This window comes from Podarcis muralis, chromosome Z (genome assembly GCF_964188315.1).
Source record: "Podarcis muralis chromosome Z, rPodMur119.hap1.1, whole genome shotgun sequence".
Lineage (NCBI taxonomy): Eukaryota > Metazoa > Chordata > Lepidosauria > Squamata > Lacertidae > Podarcis > Podarcis muralis.
Window position 1 is genome coordinate 20,754,552 of NC_135673.1, and position 16,637 is coordinate 20,771,188.

The following is a 16,637-nucleotide window of genomic DNA, read 5'->3' on the forward strand; positions in this document are numbered from 1 at the left end:
TAAGAACTTTGCTTCAGGATGAGAACAGAAATTGTGCGGTGGCGGCATGGCGGCAGTGGGAGGCCCCATTAGCTAAAGTGGTGTCTCAGGTTAAGAACAGTTTCAGGTTAAGAACAGACATCCAGAACGAATTAAGTTCTTAACCTGAGGTACCACTGTATCTGTTCTTTAATATGTGAATAGTTGGTTACTGTTGGCATCATTGCATAAGAACATCAGAAGAACCTGTTGGATCAGGCCAGGAGGGACCCACCTAGTCCAGCATCTTGTTCTCACGGGGGCCAACTGGATGCCCCAGAGGGAAACCTGAAGCAGGACCTGAGCCTGAGAGCAACTCGTCTACTCCTGTGGCTTTCAGCAATTGGCATTCAGAAGCATCACTAACTCTGACCACGGACCCAGAGCATGGTCATTATGGCTACCAGCCATTGACAGCCTTCTCATGAAAATTCCTAAATCCTCTTTCAAAGCCTATTCGCATTAGCTAACGTTTCAGATGCTTGTGGAATTTTGAGTAGTATCTAAATATCAGGCCCATGACAATCATATGCAATATTTTCTCGGCATCTGTTAGCTGGAATTTAATTTTCAGCTAAGAGAAGGATCCAAAGGAAGATTAAGATTTGCTTCTTCTTCTTTCAATATACGTACATTAACTTATAGCAGCCAACTCATAGGTGCCAAGGTATCTTCAGCCTGCCCCACCCCAAAGTTGATGGCAATTGTCATTCAAATGATGTGTATGTGCCGTGTCATGTGATCAGTTATGTGGGGGCATTGCTTACCTGGGCCACCCCAATATTTTATTCAAGTTGGCACTCCTGCATCAGCTGACAGGACATATGCCTCTAATCTGAGTTGTAAATGTGCATTTATGTAGTTTACCGTATTTTTCGCTCTATAAGACACACTTTTCCCCTCCTAAAATGTAAAGGGAAATGTGTGTGCATCTTATGGAGCGAATGCGGGCGGGAGGCTGCGCGCAGCTAAGGCTTCCCCAAAAGCCGTGCTCCCTTTAAAGAGCCACGTAGAGCGTGTGTGCAGCTCTTGGAGGCTTTTCCCTGAGGAGGGAGAAGGGCTGCCCTCCTCGGGGAAAAGCCCCCAAGAGCCACACACACTCTCCATGCGCTCTTGGGGGAGCCTTAGCTGCGTGCAGCCTCTCCCGGGCAGGGGATGAAGGGTCTCTGCCCGGTAGAGGCTGCGTGCAGCTAAACAAGAAGCTAGGACAGTGAGCGGGGATCGATCCCACTGGCTGTCTTGGCTCATGGGATAGCTGCGCGCAGCCTCTTCCGGGCTGGGGAGGCTTTGTGCAGCCAAGCGCTGCGATCCCGCTGGCTGTTCTAGCTTCTGGTTTAGCCGCGCGAAGCCTCCGCAGGGCAGCAGGGAGCCTTCATCCCGCTGCCCTGTGGAGGCCTCGTGCGGCTATGCCTGGCTTTTGCGGGAGGTGGGGGAAGGGACAGAGCGTGCGGCTCTGTCCCTTCCCCTACCTCCCAGAAAAGCCCCCAAGAGCTGCGCTCCCTTTAAAGAGCGTGCAGCTCTTGCGGGAGGAAAGCCAGTAGGCTTGCTTTCGCTGAACCCAGGAGGGCAAGAGGGATCGGTGCGCACCGATCCCGCTTGCTCTCCTGGCTTCAGGGATAGCCCAGCAAAGCCTCCTGAGCGAAGATGGAGGAGCGGTCCCTCTTTGCTCAGGATGCTTTGCGTTGCTTTCTTATTTCTTGTTTTCCTCCCCTAAAAACTAGGTGCATCTAATCCTCCGGTGCACCTAATAGAGCGAAAATACGGTATATTATGGTACTGGTTTTTTTCTATTTTTGATTTGCATAAATTTGAATAAACTTTTTTAAAAAAATAAACGAATAATTGAGAAGCAGTGAGCCTCCTAGCTGGGATTTGAACCTGGGATTCCCCACATTCAAGCCTAAGCAGCTAAAGACAAACGAACCCCCTATTCTGCTCCCAGAACTATAATCCTCAGACTGGTTTAGCAATCAATCCCTCTCCGCAGGGAATTGTAACCCTGGGAGGAGAAAATTGGCCTCCTAACAACTCTCAGCATCCTTAGCACACTCCATTTCCCAGGATTCTGTGGGGGAACGCCATGACTGTTTAAAGTGGTATCATGGTGTTTGAAATGTCTGGTGCAGGTGTCTTCTTAGATTCAGGCTTGAAGTCTTAGCATGCAAAGGCCAGTGGTGGACTTGTGGCTGCATCGTTCCTTCCAGGTTTAAACCTTCCACAGAGCACCAGGTGAGAGCCAGTGGTGGCTAGAGTGTTGAACTGGGACCTGCGGCCTGGGAGAGGCCAAAGTTCAAATCCCCACTCAGCCATGAAGTTCACTGGGTAACCCTGGAGGCCAGTCTCTGCCCCTCAGCCTAACTTATTTCGGGGCTGTTGTTGAGATTAAATGAAGAGGGGAATAACTCTGCCTTCAGCTCCTTGGACAAAAAAGGTGGGATAAAAATGCAAGCAAGCAAGCAAGAAATGATCACTTGAAAATGATTTAGTGTCTGTCTTTTGCACCAGGGTGGTGGAACTTGGGATTCAAGTAGAAATGCAAACTAGATTCCTCCTCTGCTCTAGTAAGCCATAGCACAGTGCTGGTAGATGTGCAGCTTGGTGGGTTACGCAAGTTGTGCAGACCTGTTCAGCTACTATCACTCAGGGTCTCCCCCATATTGACAAGCAACTGTAGTGGAAATAAAAGTATTGTTATAAGTTGGAGAGCAAGACTCCCCTAAAATCTCCGGATTCAGTGAAGTGGCTAGATTTTTTTAAGCAGACAGCATTATTCCTGGCCAGGAAATCGCCTGGGAATGTGCCCTTGTGAAAAAAAGGCAGAGTCATCAAACCCTCAAGAAAGCCACCAACAAGTCTGACTCTCTGTTAAATAGTGGGGAAGATGGACGAAGGACACAGCTCTGATAGATTCACAGCTCTTTATTACAGCAGTTAGAACTGCTCCTGGAGTCTGACACACTGCAGCCTAGCTGGCTGCTTTATATAATACTAAGTAACTTATAACAGTAAAGGTAAAGGTAAAGGTACCCCTGCCCGTACGGGCCAGTCTTGACAGACTCTAGGGTTGTGCGCCCATCTCACTCAAGAGGCCGGGGGCCAGCACTGTCCGGAGACACTTCCGGGTCACGTGGCCAGCGTGACAAAGCTGCATCTGGCGAGCCAGCGCAGCACACGGAACGCCGTTTACCTTCCCGCCAGTAAGCGGTCCCTATTTATCTACTTGCACCCAGGGGTGCTTTCGAACTGCTAGGTTGGCAGGCGCTGGAACCGAGCAACGGGAGCGCACCCCGCCGCGGGGATTTGAACCGCCGACCTTTCGATCAGCAAGTCCTAGGCGCTGAGGCTTTTACCCACAGCGCCACCCGCGTCCCTACTTATAACAGTAACAACTCCCAACTAGCTAACCAATCAGTGAGCGACAGTTCTCAATCCTTCATTTGGATACTGGTGGCCCTGAGTGAGAACTGCAGTTAATCTTAATACATAACACCCCTCCCCCACCTAGATGAGGTGTTAGCCCCCCCCCCCAAATCCTTAATTGTTACAACCATATACCATATAAGCTAGCCACAGGTTTGATTAGAAGTACAGGTACATAATACTGCACAATCCTTCAGGTAGGCTGGATGTATATGGGTCCAGAATGCCGAAGTATCACTGGAGAGGTAGCCAAGCTGCCAGGGCCTGATGGAGTGGCTCAGCACCGATCGCTTTGTGTGGCAGGAACATGTTATAGAAGTTCAATAGACCTAAAAAGGCCTACAAGTCCTTGTTTTGTGGTTCGGGAACCTGTTGTATAGCTTTGACCTTTGCTTCCGTGGGGTGAATGCCAGAGCTGTTAACCAGGTATCCCAGGAACTCGACTTGCGGTACAGCAATCTGGCATTTCCCCTCTTTACTTTGAGACCTGCTTCTTGGAACCTGGTCAGGACAGCCTGCAGCTGATCAAAAACCTGTTGTATTGTTCCCACTGAGACAAGCACATCACTGAAGTAGGGTACAACACCAGGCAGACCCTGTAGGAGCCGCTCCATTAAGCTCTGGAAAATTCCTGGTGCTACGCTGACTCCAAACTGCAGCCGACGACAACGGAAGGCCCCATGGTGAGTGACGATTGTCTGTGCCTTGGCAGTGGCGTCATCTACGGGCAGCTGTTGGTATTCCTGAGCAAGGTCGAGTTTCGCAAAAACCTTGCCCTTTCCCAGTGAGTGTAGTAAGTGTTGGATGACAGGGACGGGGTACGCATGGTGTTGGAGCGCCTTGTTTATCGTGCACTTATAGTCAGCACAGATGCTTACTGACCTGTCAGGCTTGAAGGGCGTCATGATGGGAGTCTCCCACTTAGCTTTGTGTACGGGTTCCAGAACCCCCTGTGCAATCAGCTTGTCTAGTTGTTCATCCACCTTAGGCTTAAGTGCAAATGGTATGCATTGAGGCTTGACTCTGATGGGTGTGATTAGCGGATCGAGGTTAAAGGATATGGGCAACCCCACATACTGTCCCAAGGTTCCATTGAATTCTTCCGAAAACTTCGTGACGACAGCATCTATTTCTGATTGCGAAACACTTTGGATGCTTGTGATTTCCAACCCTGGGGACACAAACCAGTCCAGTCCCAGTAGGCTGGGCCGATTCCCATCTACCATGACTAACTTCAGCGGTCCCAAAAAGTCCTTGAAGGTCACTTTGAACTTGCCCACACCTACAGCCGGAATGTTATTTCCCTGATAATCCCTCAAATGCAGGTAGGTAGAGTCCAGTTGTTTCTTAGATAATTTGGGAATCAACCTTTTGATGGTACTCCAAGAGACGATGGACATGGCAGAGCCCGTGTCAACTTCCATGTTGCATGTTTTGCCCTCAATAGTCACGGTGACATAAAATTTTCGGTGTTCAGACCCATCAGCCTGGCCAACTGTCAGCTCGGCTGAGCAACAACAGTTGGTGACGGCATGGCAGTCCTTGTTAGCATACCTTGCCTTTTTGCTTCCTGGTGCCAGTAGCATATCTGCTGGAGTAGACGAGCAACAAACCATTGTAATATGACCCTTATGCAAACAACACCGACAGATGGTGTCCTTGAAACCGCATTTGGACCGAGGGTGGTTGCCACCGCAACCCACAGTCTGACTGGTCCGTCGTTCACCGTTTGACCTTTCCACATTTCTGCTTGATGCAGCAAACATCATCCTCTTCATCTGAGCAGCCCTCGGATTCGCTTATCTCTCCACTGAGGTTGGCTTCTTTGGAATTGTTGGCCTGTTGGCCTTGCGGATCTCTGCTGTTGAATGTTTCGCTGCCTCCGCAGCTTGAGCTTCCTCAATGGCCTGTTTGAGAGTGAGATCAGACTTGGTGAGGAAACGGCGCTGTAGTTTCTCATCCCTCACACCACACACGATTTGATCCAGCAGGGCATCGTCCAAGTCCCGGAATTCACAGTGGTATGCAGCCTTCCTGAGGGCCAATAAGAACTCACTGATTGTCTCCCCCTCAGTTTGGATTCGATGATGGACAGTGTGACGGGCAGCGATTCTGGACACCTTGGGTGAGTAGTGTCCCTTGAATTTCTCAGTAAGTGTGTCCCAAGGTCCCTGCACCACCAGCAGAGCCACAAGAGCCCTAGCTGTCTTGAAAACTTCTGAGCCGCAGACGGTGAGGAAAAGAGCTCTCTTCCGATTGCCCGTCAAATTGGTGAAAGTGTTTGCCTCAAGGCAGCATTTGAAACAAGTGAGATAAGACTGCCAGGACTTGGTTGCTGGCGAATACGGGGGTAGAGGCAGTAGCGACACCATGTTTTCCCGGTGCCGGTTGAATGGTGAGGAATGGACGCTAGCCTCGGCGATATCTCAGCTCTTGAATGTTTAGCTCAGCAGTTCCGCTCTGGCTGTGTCTTGTTTCATCCTATCCCATCCTCATCACCAATGTTAAATAGCGGGAAAGATGGACGAAGGACACAGCTCTGATAGATTCACAGCTCTTTATTACAGCAGTTAGAACTGCTCCTGGAGACACACTCACAACAGCCTAGCTGGCTGTTTTATATAAGTAACTTACAGCACTAACAACTCCCAACTAGCTAACCAATCAGTGAGCGACAGTTCTCAATCCTTCATTTGCATACAGGTGGCCCTGAGTGAGAACTGCAGTTAATCTTAATATATAACACTCTCTGCCAGACACAGAGGGGAGAGACCCAAACCTAAGCTTTGGGTAGTCAGCAAAAGACAATCCCAGAGTCGGGAGGTAGAAGTTTCCAGAATTGGAGTGGACGATACAGTAAGTGAACAGGGGGGAAAGTGTCCCTTTTGCAAGCAGGGAGATGGTGGGACGAACACAGGTGACCAGTCTGTTTTATGCTGCAGAGAGGGTCAGACATGATCTTTGGGGTCTCTTGGAACCTGAGGCTGCAGCAATGGGAGGGACAGGACCCTCTTGGGATATGATTGCTCTGCACTCTCCTGAGAACAGGACGCCAGGTTAGATGCGCCAGTGGCCTGATCCAGCAGGCTCGTCATGCATTCTTACTAAATCCTGCATTCTCTTATCTGTTTTGCCCCTTAAAAATATTTTATGGGTGCAGTAGTTTCTTTTATATTTGATTACCAGGGTGCAGGGCTGAAGTCATCTTACCAGAAACAGAACACAAAATAGGGCCTTTGCAACATATTATTCCCAAGGTGAATCATAACTGACTGGAAAATAAAAAAATATGTGGTGAGGATAGGGGTGTGGGTGGGTGTGGGTGTGTTGTGCTTTAGCAGTGGCCTAAACGAAAACAGCCAGGAAATAAACCAACTCTAAGTCTCCCACCCATATCTTTTTCTCTTCTGTTGCATAAGTTCCTGGCACAAAAGTCTGCCAAGGGCATGCGAACCCTGCATATTTCCAGAGCACTGCTAGCCTTTGAGGATCTAGCAGGAACAATGGGTGGCAGTGCAAAGGGGACAGAATATGCTGTCCAAAGCCCATCTGCTTTGTTGCAATGCTCACCCTTGTGAAATATTCCCTAAAATATGTGAGTTTACTGTTGGGAGAACTAGCCAGAGAGGGAAGGATGGAGGGAGGGTTTCTGTTTTATAGGCTAGCTTTGTTTTCTGGCATCTATGAGCCACAAAGCTTGGATATAAGCCACAGAACATCCTGTTTTCCCCTCTCTCTTGCCTGTCCTCTTGCTGGTTGGTCTTTCTGAGGGTCTGGAAAAAACACTGCCCAGCTAAAGGTAAGAACCAAAAAAACCTTTCCTAAGCAGGTGAAAATGTGTAGATTGGGGGGGGCTGTACAATACCTGTGGCTTCTAGGGCAGAGATGAGAGTTAAATATCTGGCATTTTCTAAGTATAAAGAAATAGTGCAGGGGGAGCAGTCATTGCCGACAGGCATGCAAGACTGGGGTTTGCAAACAGTTGCAGCAACACAGGTATGCATCAGCCCCAGAGGAAAGTGATTGATTGCTTGATTGACTGGTTATTTAATTTCTACACCACTTAATATATTTAAAAAAACTCTAAGAGGTGTACAAAAAACTGAAGCAGCAACAGACAACTTAAAAACAATTTTACAAAAATACAGTTGTAAAAATGTTACATTAATACAAAGTGTGTGTGTGTGTGTGTGTTCAATATTCCTTCTGGCATACCCTTCCTCTCAAGAGATAGCTGCTGTAACTTTGGAGGGGTGTCAGAAAAGGGGGACGTTACAAGTCCCCTTTTTTTGTTTATGCTGGATGGAATAGACTCAGCTTCATTGTTTATGTTATTATATATAGCATACTCTCTCTCAGGTAAGAAATTTGCCATCTAGGATATTGTATCTTTACCTCTTCACAATCCATGTGCTCGGATTTTTTTTATGAACAGGCTGCTTCTAAGATTAGGGTCCACACTGCAAAACTTGTTATTGAATCATAACATCACAGAATTGTATGGTTGGAAGGGTCATCTTGTCCAACCCTCTGCAATGCAATGGTAGTGAACCGTGAATCTATTTTACTTACTCAGTATGTAAACAATAACAACAGAGGCTGTGTTTTAAAATACAAATAGGGTATTCCTGCCCTCTGTTATGTACTGATATATATAACCAGAGGTTTGGGGGGAAAGCTCTCACTCACTGTTTACCGTGAGCTAAAATAAAGAGCATGAAATCAACACTCAACTCCGAGTATATTTCACCCTCCATCCACCTCGTTGCTTGTCATCTGTGTGATCCTTTCAGTACTGTATGTCTTTTTTTAAAAAAATGCTTTTTATTGGTGTTTCATTTAATACAAACAACGAAATACATTAAAATTCAACAATCATTTACCCACATTCTTTCCCCACACTCTGCTGAGCATTGATTTCCTTCTCTCCCTTCAACAGGTTTTCTTATGTCAGTTACTTTTCCACAGTTTCTTATTGTATCCAATCCTATCTACATCGTAAGATTTATTTCAGTCCTGCCAATCCTTTCAGTATGTCAATGGCCTTTGGGCAAAACAATGAATAATGCTCCTGTCACTGGGTCCCTCTATTACAACAGCAGTTTTAACACAGTGTTGCAGTAACCCAAGAAGCTGATGACAACAATTGGGGGGGGGAGGGCTGAGCCTCATGCCCCAAAATATTGAGGAGCGTTCTCTGCCCCATATACTCGGAACCCCTGCATGTAACATACGACTTAACAGAAAAACAAAAACGACGCACCAACGCTGCAAAGTGTAACAAACAGCATTTGCAGTTCTCAAGCAATAAACAAAGCAACACCCATCCACTAATTAGCAGATGAACAAAACCTCAACCAATCCAGCCTAAAAACCATCTACACTGACCCAGCAATGTTTTCCCGCCTTACTCTGCCCACAAAATGCAGAAGCCTGGCACCAGGTCAGCTGCTGCAGATCAGTGGTGGAGTGGGTGCCCAGATCCTTCTCCAGGGATGTTCAAGCATCTCTCCCTTGTGTGGGGCAGGGAGAGCAGCAGAAAAGCAAAGAAGGGAGACAATGGTGGCAAAAGTTTTGCAGTGGTACCTCAGGTTAAGTACTTAATTCGTTCCGGAGGTCCGTTCTTAACCTGAAACTGTTCTTAACCTGAAGCACCACTTTAGCTAATGGGGCCTCCTGCTGCTGCCGTAGCACGATTTCTGTTCTCATCCTGAAGCACTATTTCTGGGTTAGCGGAGTCTGTAACCTGAAGCATATGTAACCTGAGGCACCACTGTACCTGTTTTGCAGATATCCTGGCTACTCTTCTCTTGCTGCTGGTCAGGAGCAGAGTCACCGTGTTGCCCCCAAGATTAGGGGGGCTGGCGCATGTTGCACACATGTAATATTGCATGTGTGGCATATGTCCTATGACGTCACATACATCCCTGCCGTGCACGGTAAACTGGTGAGGACTAGCATAAGGCCACACCAACCTGTGTGGTATCAGGAGATGCCACCCAGGCAGTTGCAGCCTTCCACTAGGCCATGCTGGTCCCCAGAGTGTCAGAAGATGCTGTGTAGGCCACTGGGACCTTGTGCCAGGTCAGTCCCCTCAGCCTCTCTTGACACTGCACAGATCGGTGCAGCCTTCCATTGATGTTGTGCTGTGCTCAGCTTGGCAGTTCGGTCTCCTCTGCCCCCTCAATATTCAGGGAGGATGACCCCCCTGCTAAGCAATATTGAGGGGGCTGATGACACCTTCACCCCCTAGAGTTGGTGCATGTGATTAGGAGCGAAGCCAGGGAGATTCCCAAGGGCAGAAAGGGAGGTTTCATTCCCTGGGTTAGAGGGTTACAATAGGACTGAAGAGACCCAGGTTCACACACACGTCATAGCAGACCCTCCAAGTGTCCTTATTTTCCAGGAACATCCCTGATTTAGAGAAGGCATCCTGGTTTCTGATTTGATCCTGGAATGTTCCATTTTTCCTTACGATGTCCCTATTTTCATTGCAGAAATGTTGGAGGGTATGGAATTGTCAGATTCCCAAGCCATCTGAAGGCAATCCTGTATAGGGAAGGGGTTGTTTTTTTAAGTTTAATGTTTTAATATATGTTGGAAGCTGCCCAGAGTGGGTGGGGCAGCCCAGTAAGATGTGTGGGGTATAAACAGTAAAATTATAATTATGGAATGAAATTATGGAATTTCTCTTTTAATCAGATAAATGTTGGAGGGTATGACATAATCTAGCCACTAGCTATGCTGCTCAAGCTATATCACTACCCTAACCATATCCTCCCATACAAACCCACCACGGCTCTGGAATCTATGGGGAAAGCCCTTCTCTTGGTGGTGGACAGTGGTGGACACCCGCAGGCAACTTTGGAACTCCCTCCCTAGAGAAAGCAGACTGGCCACCTGCTTGTCATTATTCCGCCAGCAGGTGAAGGCTGATGACATGCCTTTGGAAAGGGCTTTTCAGTAATGCTATGCTATTTTTACTATCCATGTTTCAATAATAAAAACAATAAGAATGATTTTATTATTTATATGCCGCCCATCTGCCTGGGTTGCCAAGTAAAATAGATCTGTTTTTATATTGTTTTAATTCTAGTACTTTTTAATAACAATATTTCTAGCTTGTTGCATTTGATCTGTTTTGCTGTGATTTGTGCAAGCTGCCTTGCGTCCTGGTCTGGGGAAAAGCCAGGAGATAGATGATATAGATAGATGATAGATAGATGGATAGATAGATAGATAGATAGATAGATAGATAGATAGATAGATATCCAACCTCTGTTCAAAAGCCTCCAATGAATCATAGAATTGTAGAATTGGAAGGCTGCCCTGAGGGTCAGGGATCATAGCTCAAGAATACCTGGCCAGTGGCTATCTAACCTCTACTTAAATACCTCCAATGCATCTGACTATACTTTGCCACTTGTCCCATCCTGACAGGCGGATACATTGGCAATTACAAGGAGCCAGGATTATGAAATCTACTAGAGAAAAGATCACCCTGAACTTCAGGGGAATCCGATACAAGACTTATGCTAGCACCCTCCAAGCCTTCCCTGGGACCAAACTGAGCCGCCTCACAGGGCCCCAGGAGGCATCCACTGAGTTTGACTATGACCCCAACACTGGAGAGTTCTTCTTCGACAGAGATACCCGTGTTTTTGAAGAGGTGCTGAACTACTGCAGGACCAAGCACCTCCACTGCCCTCAATACATCTGCAAGTCTGTCCTTGAGGAGGAGCTGGCCTTTTGGGAGATCAGTGAGGCCGCCCTGGCTCCCTGTTGCTGGCAGAGGCTGAGCGACATGGAGAGCCAGCAGGAAGACCTCGCCCTCTGGGAAGACAGCAAAGACGAAGATGACCAGGCTCTCCTGGCCCAGGTGGGAAGGGGAAATAATAGTTGCCGGGCCCAGTGGCAGCCCAGAATTTGGACCCTCTTCGAAAAACCGTTTTCCAGTGGTAGTGCAAAGGTAAGTGCAGGAGCATTTCTTTAAAATGGGAATGGGGAGCCTGTGGCCTTCCACAGAGCCTGGTCATTGGGGTTGATGAGCACTGGACTCCAACAACATCTGGAAGTCCAAACATGGCTCCCTTTGCTGCTTTAAAACAAGGAGAGAGAGGGGGGTCCAATTTGTTAAGGTCATCTTGAATCCCAGTTCTGTCTCCAGCAGCATTAACTACCCCTCCCAGTTTGATGTCACCTGTAAAACTGGATAAGCATCCCCTCAATTCCTTCATCCAAGTTGTTTATAAAGATGTTGAACAACAATGAACCCAGGACAGAACCTTGTGTCACCCCACTTCTCCCTTTTTTCCAGGATGATGAGGAACCATTAGTGAACACTCTTTGAGTTCAGTCAGTCAACCAACTAGGAATCCACTTAAGTTACCTTGTCCAGCCCACATTTTACCACCTTCTCCGCAAGAGTATCATGTGGAACTTTGTCAAAAGCCTAACTGAAATCAAGATACAATACCTTCACAGCATTCCCCTGATCCACCAAGCTTGTAACTCTATCAAAAAAAAGAACTGAGTGTCATATGGCATGACTTGTTTTTGAGAAATCCGTGTTGGGTCTTAGTAATCAGAGCATCCTTTTATAAGTGCTCACAGACCAACCATTTAATTAAGTGTTATATGACCTTTCCTGCTGCCTACATCAAGCTGACTGGTCAGTAGTTAACTGAATCTTCTCCCTGCCCCCCCCACCCTTTGAAGATGGGGACAACATTTGCCTGCCTCCAGTATGCAGGAACCTCACCTCTTTTCCAAGAATTCTCAAAAATTATAGGCAAAGGCTTTGGGGTTACATCTGTAAGCTCCTTTTGTACCATTGGGTCAGTGCTATTTTTCTAGGAAAAGAGGTGCTGGAACTCACCATAAACGCCTCCCTTGTTCTCTTATAATGGCAATGGTGCCCACTTAAGAGGTGCCAGATCTGAGTTCCGGTGATTTCCAACTGAAAAAATCCTGCCATGTGGAGTTCACGTGCCTATACATTACACAGGCTTATATAGAGGCATCCCCTCCCCTCAGCTTTAAACACACATAGAAATTATGTTTACAGAGAAAACACATGTCTGCATTATCAAAACCAGATGCCTGCTTCATTGAGAAGAACAGGGTACCTTCTCTCTATCAGGTGAGCTCAAGGCTGAGCTTTTTCTACACAAGCATTCTTGACACATTCTTCACACAGCCTGTGTAAGAAGATTCTCCTGACAATATCCTTTCACACACTCTTTTTATTACATCTCTTCACATGTAGGCTACCTATCAAAGCCATGCATGCACCATTAATTCTGAGAGGGAAATAGTAGCTCTCAGTAAATTAAGGATACAAGGATGGTAGATGGAGCAGTTCCTTCTTTGTGGGAATCTGGGGAAGTCTCCTCCAACATAGTGCTCTCCAAATATTTTGCACCAACTCCCATCAGACGTAGCCAGCATGACTGACTGAATGAAGTTTGAGCTGATGGGAAAACAGTCACATGGACTGGGGGCTGATGGGATTTATAGTAACGCAAGATATCTAGAGGGCACCAGGCTGAGGAAGGCTGATCCACTTTGCAAATAGGGGCTAAATGGGGTTCTGCCACAATGCCACAATTTAGAGGGAAGAGCTCAGTGGTGGAACATCTGCCTTGCCAACGGAAGGTTCCAGGTTCAATCACCAGTGGCACCACAAGGTAGGGCGGGAGGGGAGAACCTTTCTAGAATACTGGAGATTCACTCCCCAGTCAGTGTAGATCAAGGATGGAACAGTGCTCCTATGAAGAAATGTTGCAGTGTCTGGATATTTTTAGTTTAGAAGAAAGTCAAGTAAGAGGTGACATGACAGACGTTTATTATGCATGGGACAGAGAAAGTGCCCCAAAACATTAGAACTCCTGGACATCCAAGGAAGCTGAATGAATGAAGATTCAGGACAGATTTAAAAAGTACTTCTTTTCGCAGCACATAGAGCAGGAAACTCACTCCCACAGGAAGCAGTGATAGCCACCAACCTAGACAGCTTTGAAAGAGGATTAGACAAATTCATGGAGGATGGTAAGGCTACCAATGGCTGCTAGCCATGGTGAGGCAGCAATGCTTCTGAATATCAGTTGCTGGGAACCATAGGAGGAGAGAAGGCTCTTGTGCTCAGATCCTGCTAGCTGGCTTCCCTTTGGGGCATCTGGTGGCCACTGTGAGGACAGGATGCTGGGTTAGATGCTTCATTGGCCTGATCCAGCAGGTGCTTCTTATGTTCCTGTATTCTAACACAAAGCTCACAAACTAACTTCGTGACACAGCTGAACTTTCTTTCCACAGGTTCTGGCCGCTATCTCCCTGGTCTTCAACATTGGGATTTGCATCCTTTTCATAAAGAAGGCTGATGTAGAAATTGAGTTCTTTGTCTATGGACATGAATACAACAGCACTGACACCGTCCTCAATGAGATTCACAAATACTTCCCTTACCTCATCCCTCTGGAGTTTTTCTGCGTCCTCTGGTTCTTGTTTGAGTTTTCCGTGCGGCTTACATTTTGCCCAAATAAAAAGAAGTTCCTGACCAGCCCCCTGAACATCGCTGACTTCATCTCCCTCTTTCCAATTTTCATTGAGCTCTGCACACATGGACAAGCCTGGCTGGGTTTTGTCCGTGCACTGTACACCCTCAAGCTCTTGAAGATCCTTAAGCTCATAGAAATCCCTCTAATGTTCCAGGTCCTTTCATACACGTCCAGGTCTGTCTTCAGAGAGATCTTCATCTTCATAATCATCTTTATCTTCGAAAGTCTGTTCTTCGGCATCCTCATGTTCTACACAGAGGTCCTTTACCCGGTACCTGAATCATATTTTGAGAGCATTTCATCCTGCATTTGGTGGGCAGTCATCACTTTGACCACTGTTGGTTATGGAGACTCGTACCCTATCACCGAATTCTCCCAAGTGATAGCAGCCTGTGCGGCACTCTGTGGCGTGCTGACCATAGTCATCCCAATCCCTATCTTTCTGATCAAGTTCAAGGGCTATTATGATGCTGCCGTGATCAAGGAGAGGAGGAAGAGGAAGATGGAACAAGCAGCAATGCTGTCATCCTAAGGACTCCAGAGCACCATGTTGCCAATTATTCCTGGGAAGAGATAACTGGCTTCTAGATAGCTTCCTGCCACACCGCAGATGCTTCAGCTGATTTGATGCAATTCTTAGCTTCTACCTGAGCATCATATTCCTCTGTGCTGCCAACTGAATTAAGTCACACTCTACCTGTGCGCCCACATTTCCAAAGAGAGAGAGGGCTACCAATGCCCGCTAGCCATGGTGGCTATGCTCTGCATCCATGGCTGAAGGCAACAATACTTCTGAGTATCAGCTGCTGGAATCCACAGGAAGGGAGAGAGCCCTTGTGCTCATGTCCTGCTTGCTGGTGTCCCAGAGGCATCTGATTGGCCACTGTGAGTACAGGATGCTGGACTAGAATTGGCCAGATCCAGCAGGCTCTGCTTATGGTCTTATGTTCTTAAAAGAGGTCTTCCTCCTCATGCTTCTTGCCTTCAAGCCTTTTTGCCTGGAACATACCTTTGGACTGTGATCATGGCTCTTGCTTGCCCACAATGAACATGGATAGATGCAAGTTGATCTCTGTTGGTATTCTGGGCTCCATTATTCTTATGAAGTGAAAGGAGATTAATGCTGCCACAACCAACCAAAGGGGAAATGGGTTAGAGTCACCAATAATGTTTTGTCTTTATATATTTTTAGATTGTATAAGCCACTATCATTTTCCAGAAAAAACCTACAGCAGCTAACATTGCAACCTAAACACAACTGGTATAATAATATAAGGGGAAAATGATGCAGGGATTTGACAGTATATAAAAGCAACAATAGCAATACTACTGCTGCTGCTACTCCTCACAGTGTAATCTTTTACATGGCTACCTAGATGTTAATCTCATTGATTCAGGGAAGTTTCCTCCCAATGTGTTTAGGATTGGACCCTGAGACTCATGAAATAAGTCAACACATTCATATACCAGGCATACAGCAAATTATATTACTTACTGGGAACCCAAATGCTGTTCTTGGCAATGCACAGAGAAGAGAGAGCAAAACCCACCATTTCATGGTTAGTGGCCCTCATCACAACTCGCTCAGTCTCTGAGAATAAAGCCTCTCATTTCCAAACTGGAAATGAGAAAGGAGCAAATGTAAGACCTACTTCTGGAAAGGACTAGATCCCACTTCAGTTTGGGGGTCAACTGATATTAAAGGGGTGGCCCTCCCTCACCCATCCCCAAAAGGCACAACTCATAAAAATGACTTGCATTAGATTCTCAGCATTCCTTCTGTTCATAGAAAATAGTAGAAGTATTTGGAAAGCTAAATTCCAGTTTATTTTAAATTTTCCTATTAATCAAAAGTTATTACATGCATACATGCATATTCATACATACATGATCAAAAGGTATTACATACTTACATGCATTTACATTCATGCGTATTACACACACACACACACACACACATGCATACATACATACATGAATACATATATATATATATATATATATGTATATATATATATACACACACACACACATGCATTCATATAAGATTAGAAAGACAACAGAATCCAGGATCCAGAATGCCTCATATTTCTCTCTCACTTGTTTGCTTGGCTCTCCTCTTGAATTGGGTGCTTTATGCTGAATGATGGCCTTCAGGGAGCCACCATTGAACCCAATGGCCCTGCAGGCATGTTATAGTACTCCATGAACCATAGCTTGTTGTCAATGGGCACATGCACCAGCCACTCTCCTCTCTGCTCCAAAGCAAATTGGAGCATCAGATGAGTTTCAAAGAAGGCATCAGCATAGATCAGGTACATTTCAACCATGGGTCTCAAAAGGGGGGTGGGGCAATGTGGGATACCAGCCAGTGAAATGCAAATAATTGCAAATGTTTTACTGGCAGATAGGAACGGACACAGTCTACACTTGAAAAAGGAACCACAGTCATAGAAATGTGGAGTTGGAAGCGACTTGCAAGGGTCCTCTAGTCCAACTCACTGAAATACAGGAATCACAGCTAAAGGATCCCTGACAAACAGCCAATCTCCACTTTAAAACCTCCAAGAAATGAGAGTCCATCACTTTCTGAAGGAATCCATTCCAATGTTGAATTATTCTTACTCTCAGAAAGGTCTACCT

At 46.5% G+C, this 16,637-nt stretch overlaps 1 protein-coding gene across 2 annotated transcripts; it reads left to right on the forward strand.

Moving 5' to 3' along the window:
• Positions 1-6,153: 6,153 nt before the first annotated feature.
• LOC114589360 (voltage-gated potassium channel KCNC1-like) lies at positions 6,154-15,999 on the forward strand. Of its 2 annotated transcripts, none has more exons than XM_028715722.2 (3): positions 6,154-6,294; positions 10,879-11,407; positions 13,753-15,999. In XM_028715722.2, exons 2-3 carry the CDS (start codon positions 10,913-10,915, stop codon positions 14,524-14,526), a joined length of 1,269 nt encoding a protein of 422 aa, XP_028571555.2. In that variant the 5' UTR covers positions 6,154-6,294; positions 10,879-10,912; the 3' UTR covers positions 14,527-15,999. The 2 variants fall into 2 exon arrangements, with proteins under 2 accessions (XP_028571555.2, XP_028571554.2); XM_028715721.2 differs by lacking the exon at positions 6,154-6,294 and adding an exon at positions 6,928-7,237.
• Positions 16,000-16,637: the final 638 nt, after the last annotated feature.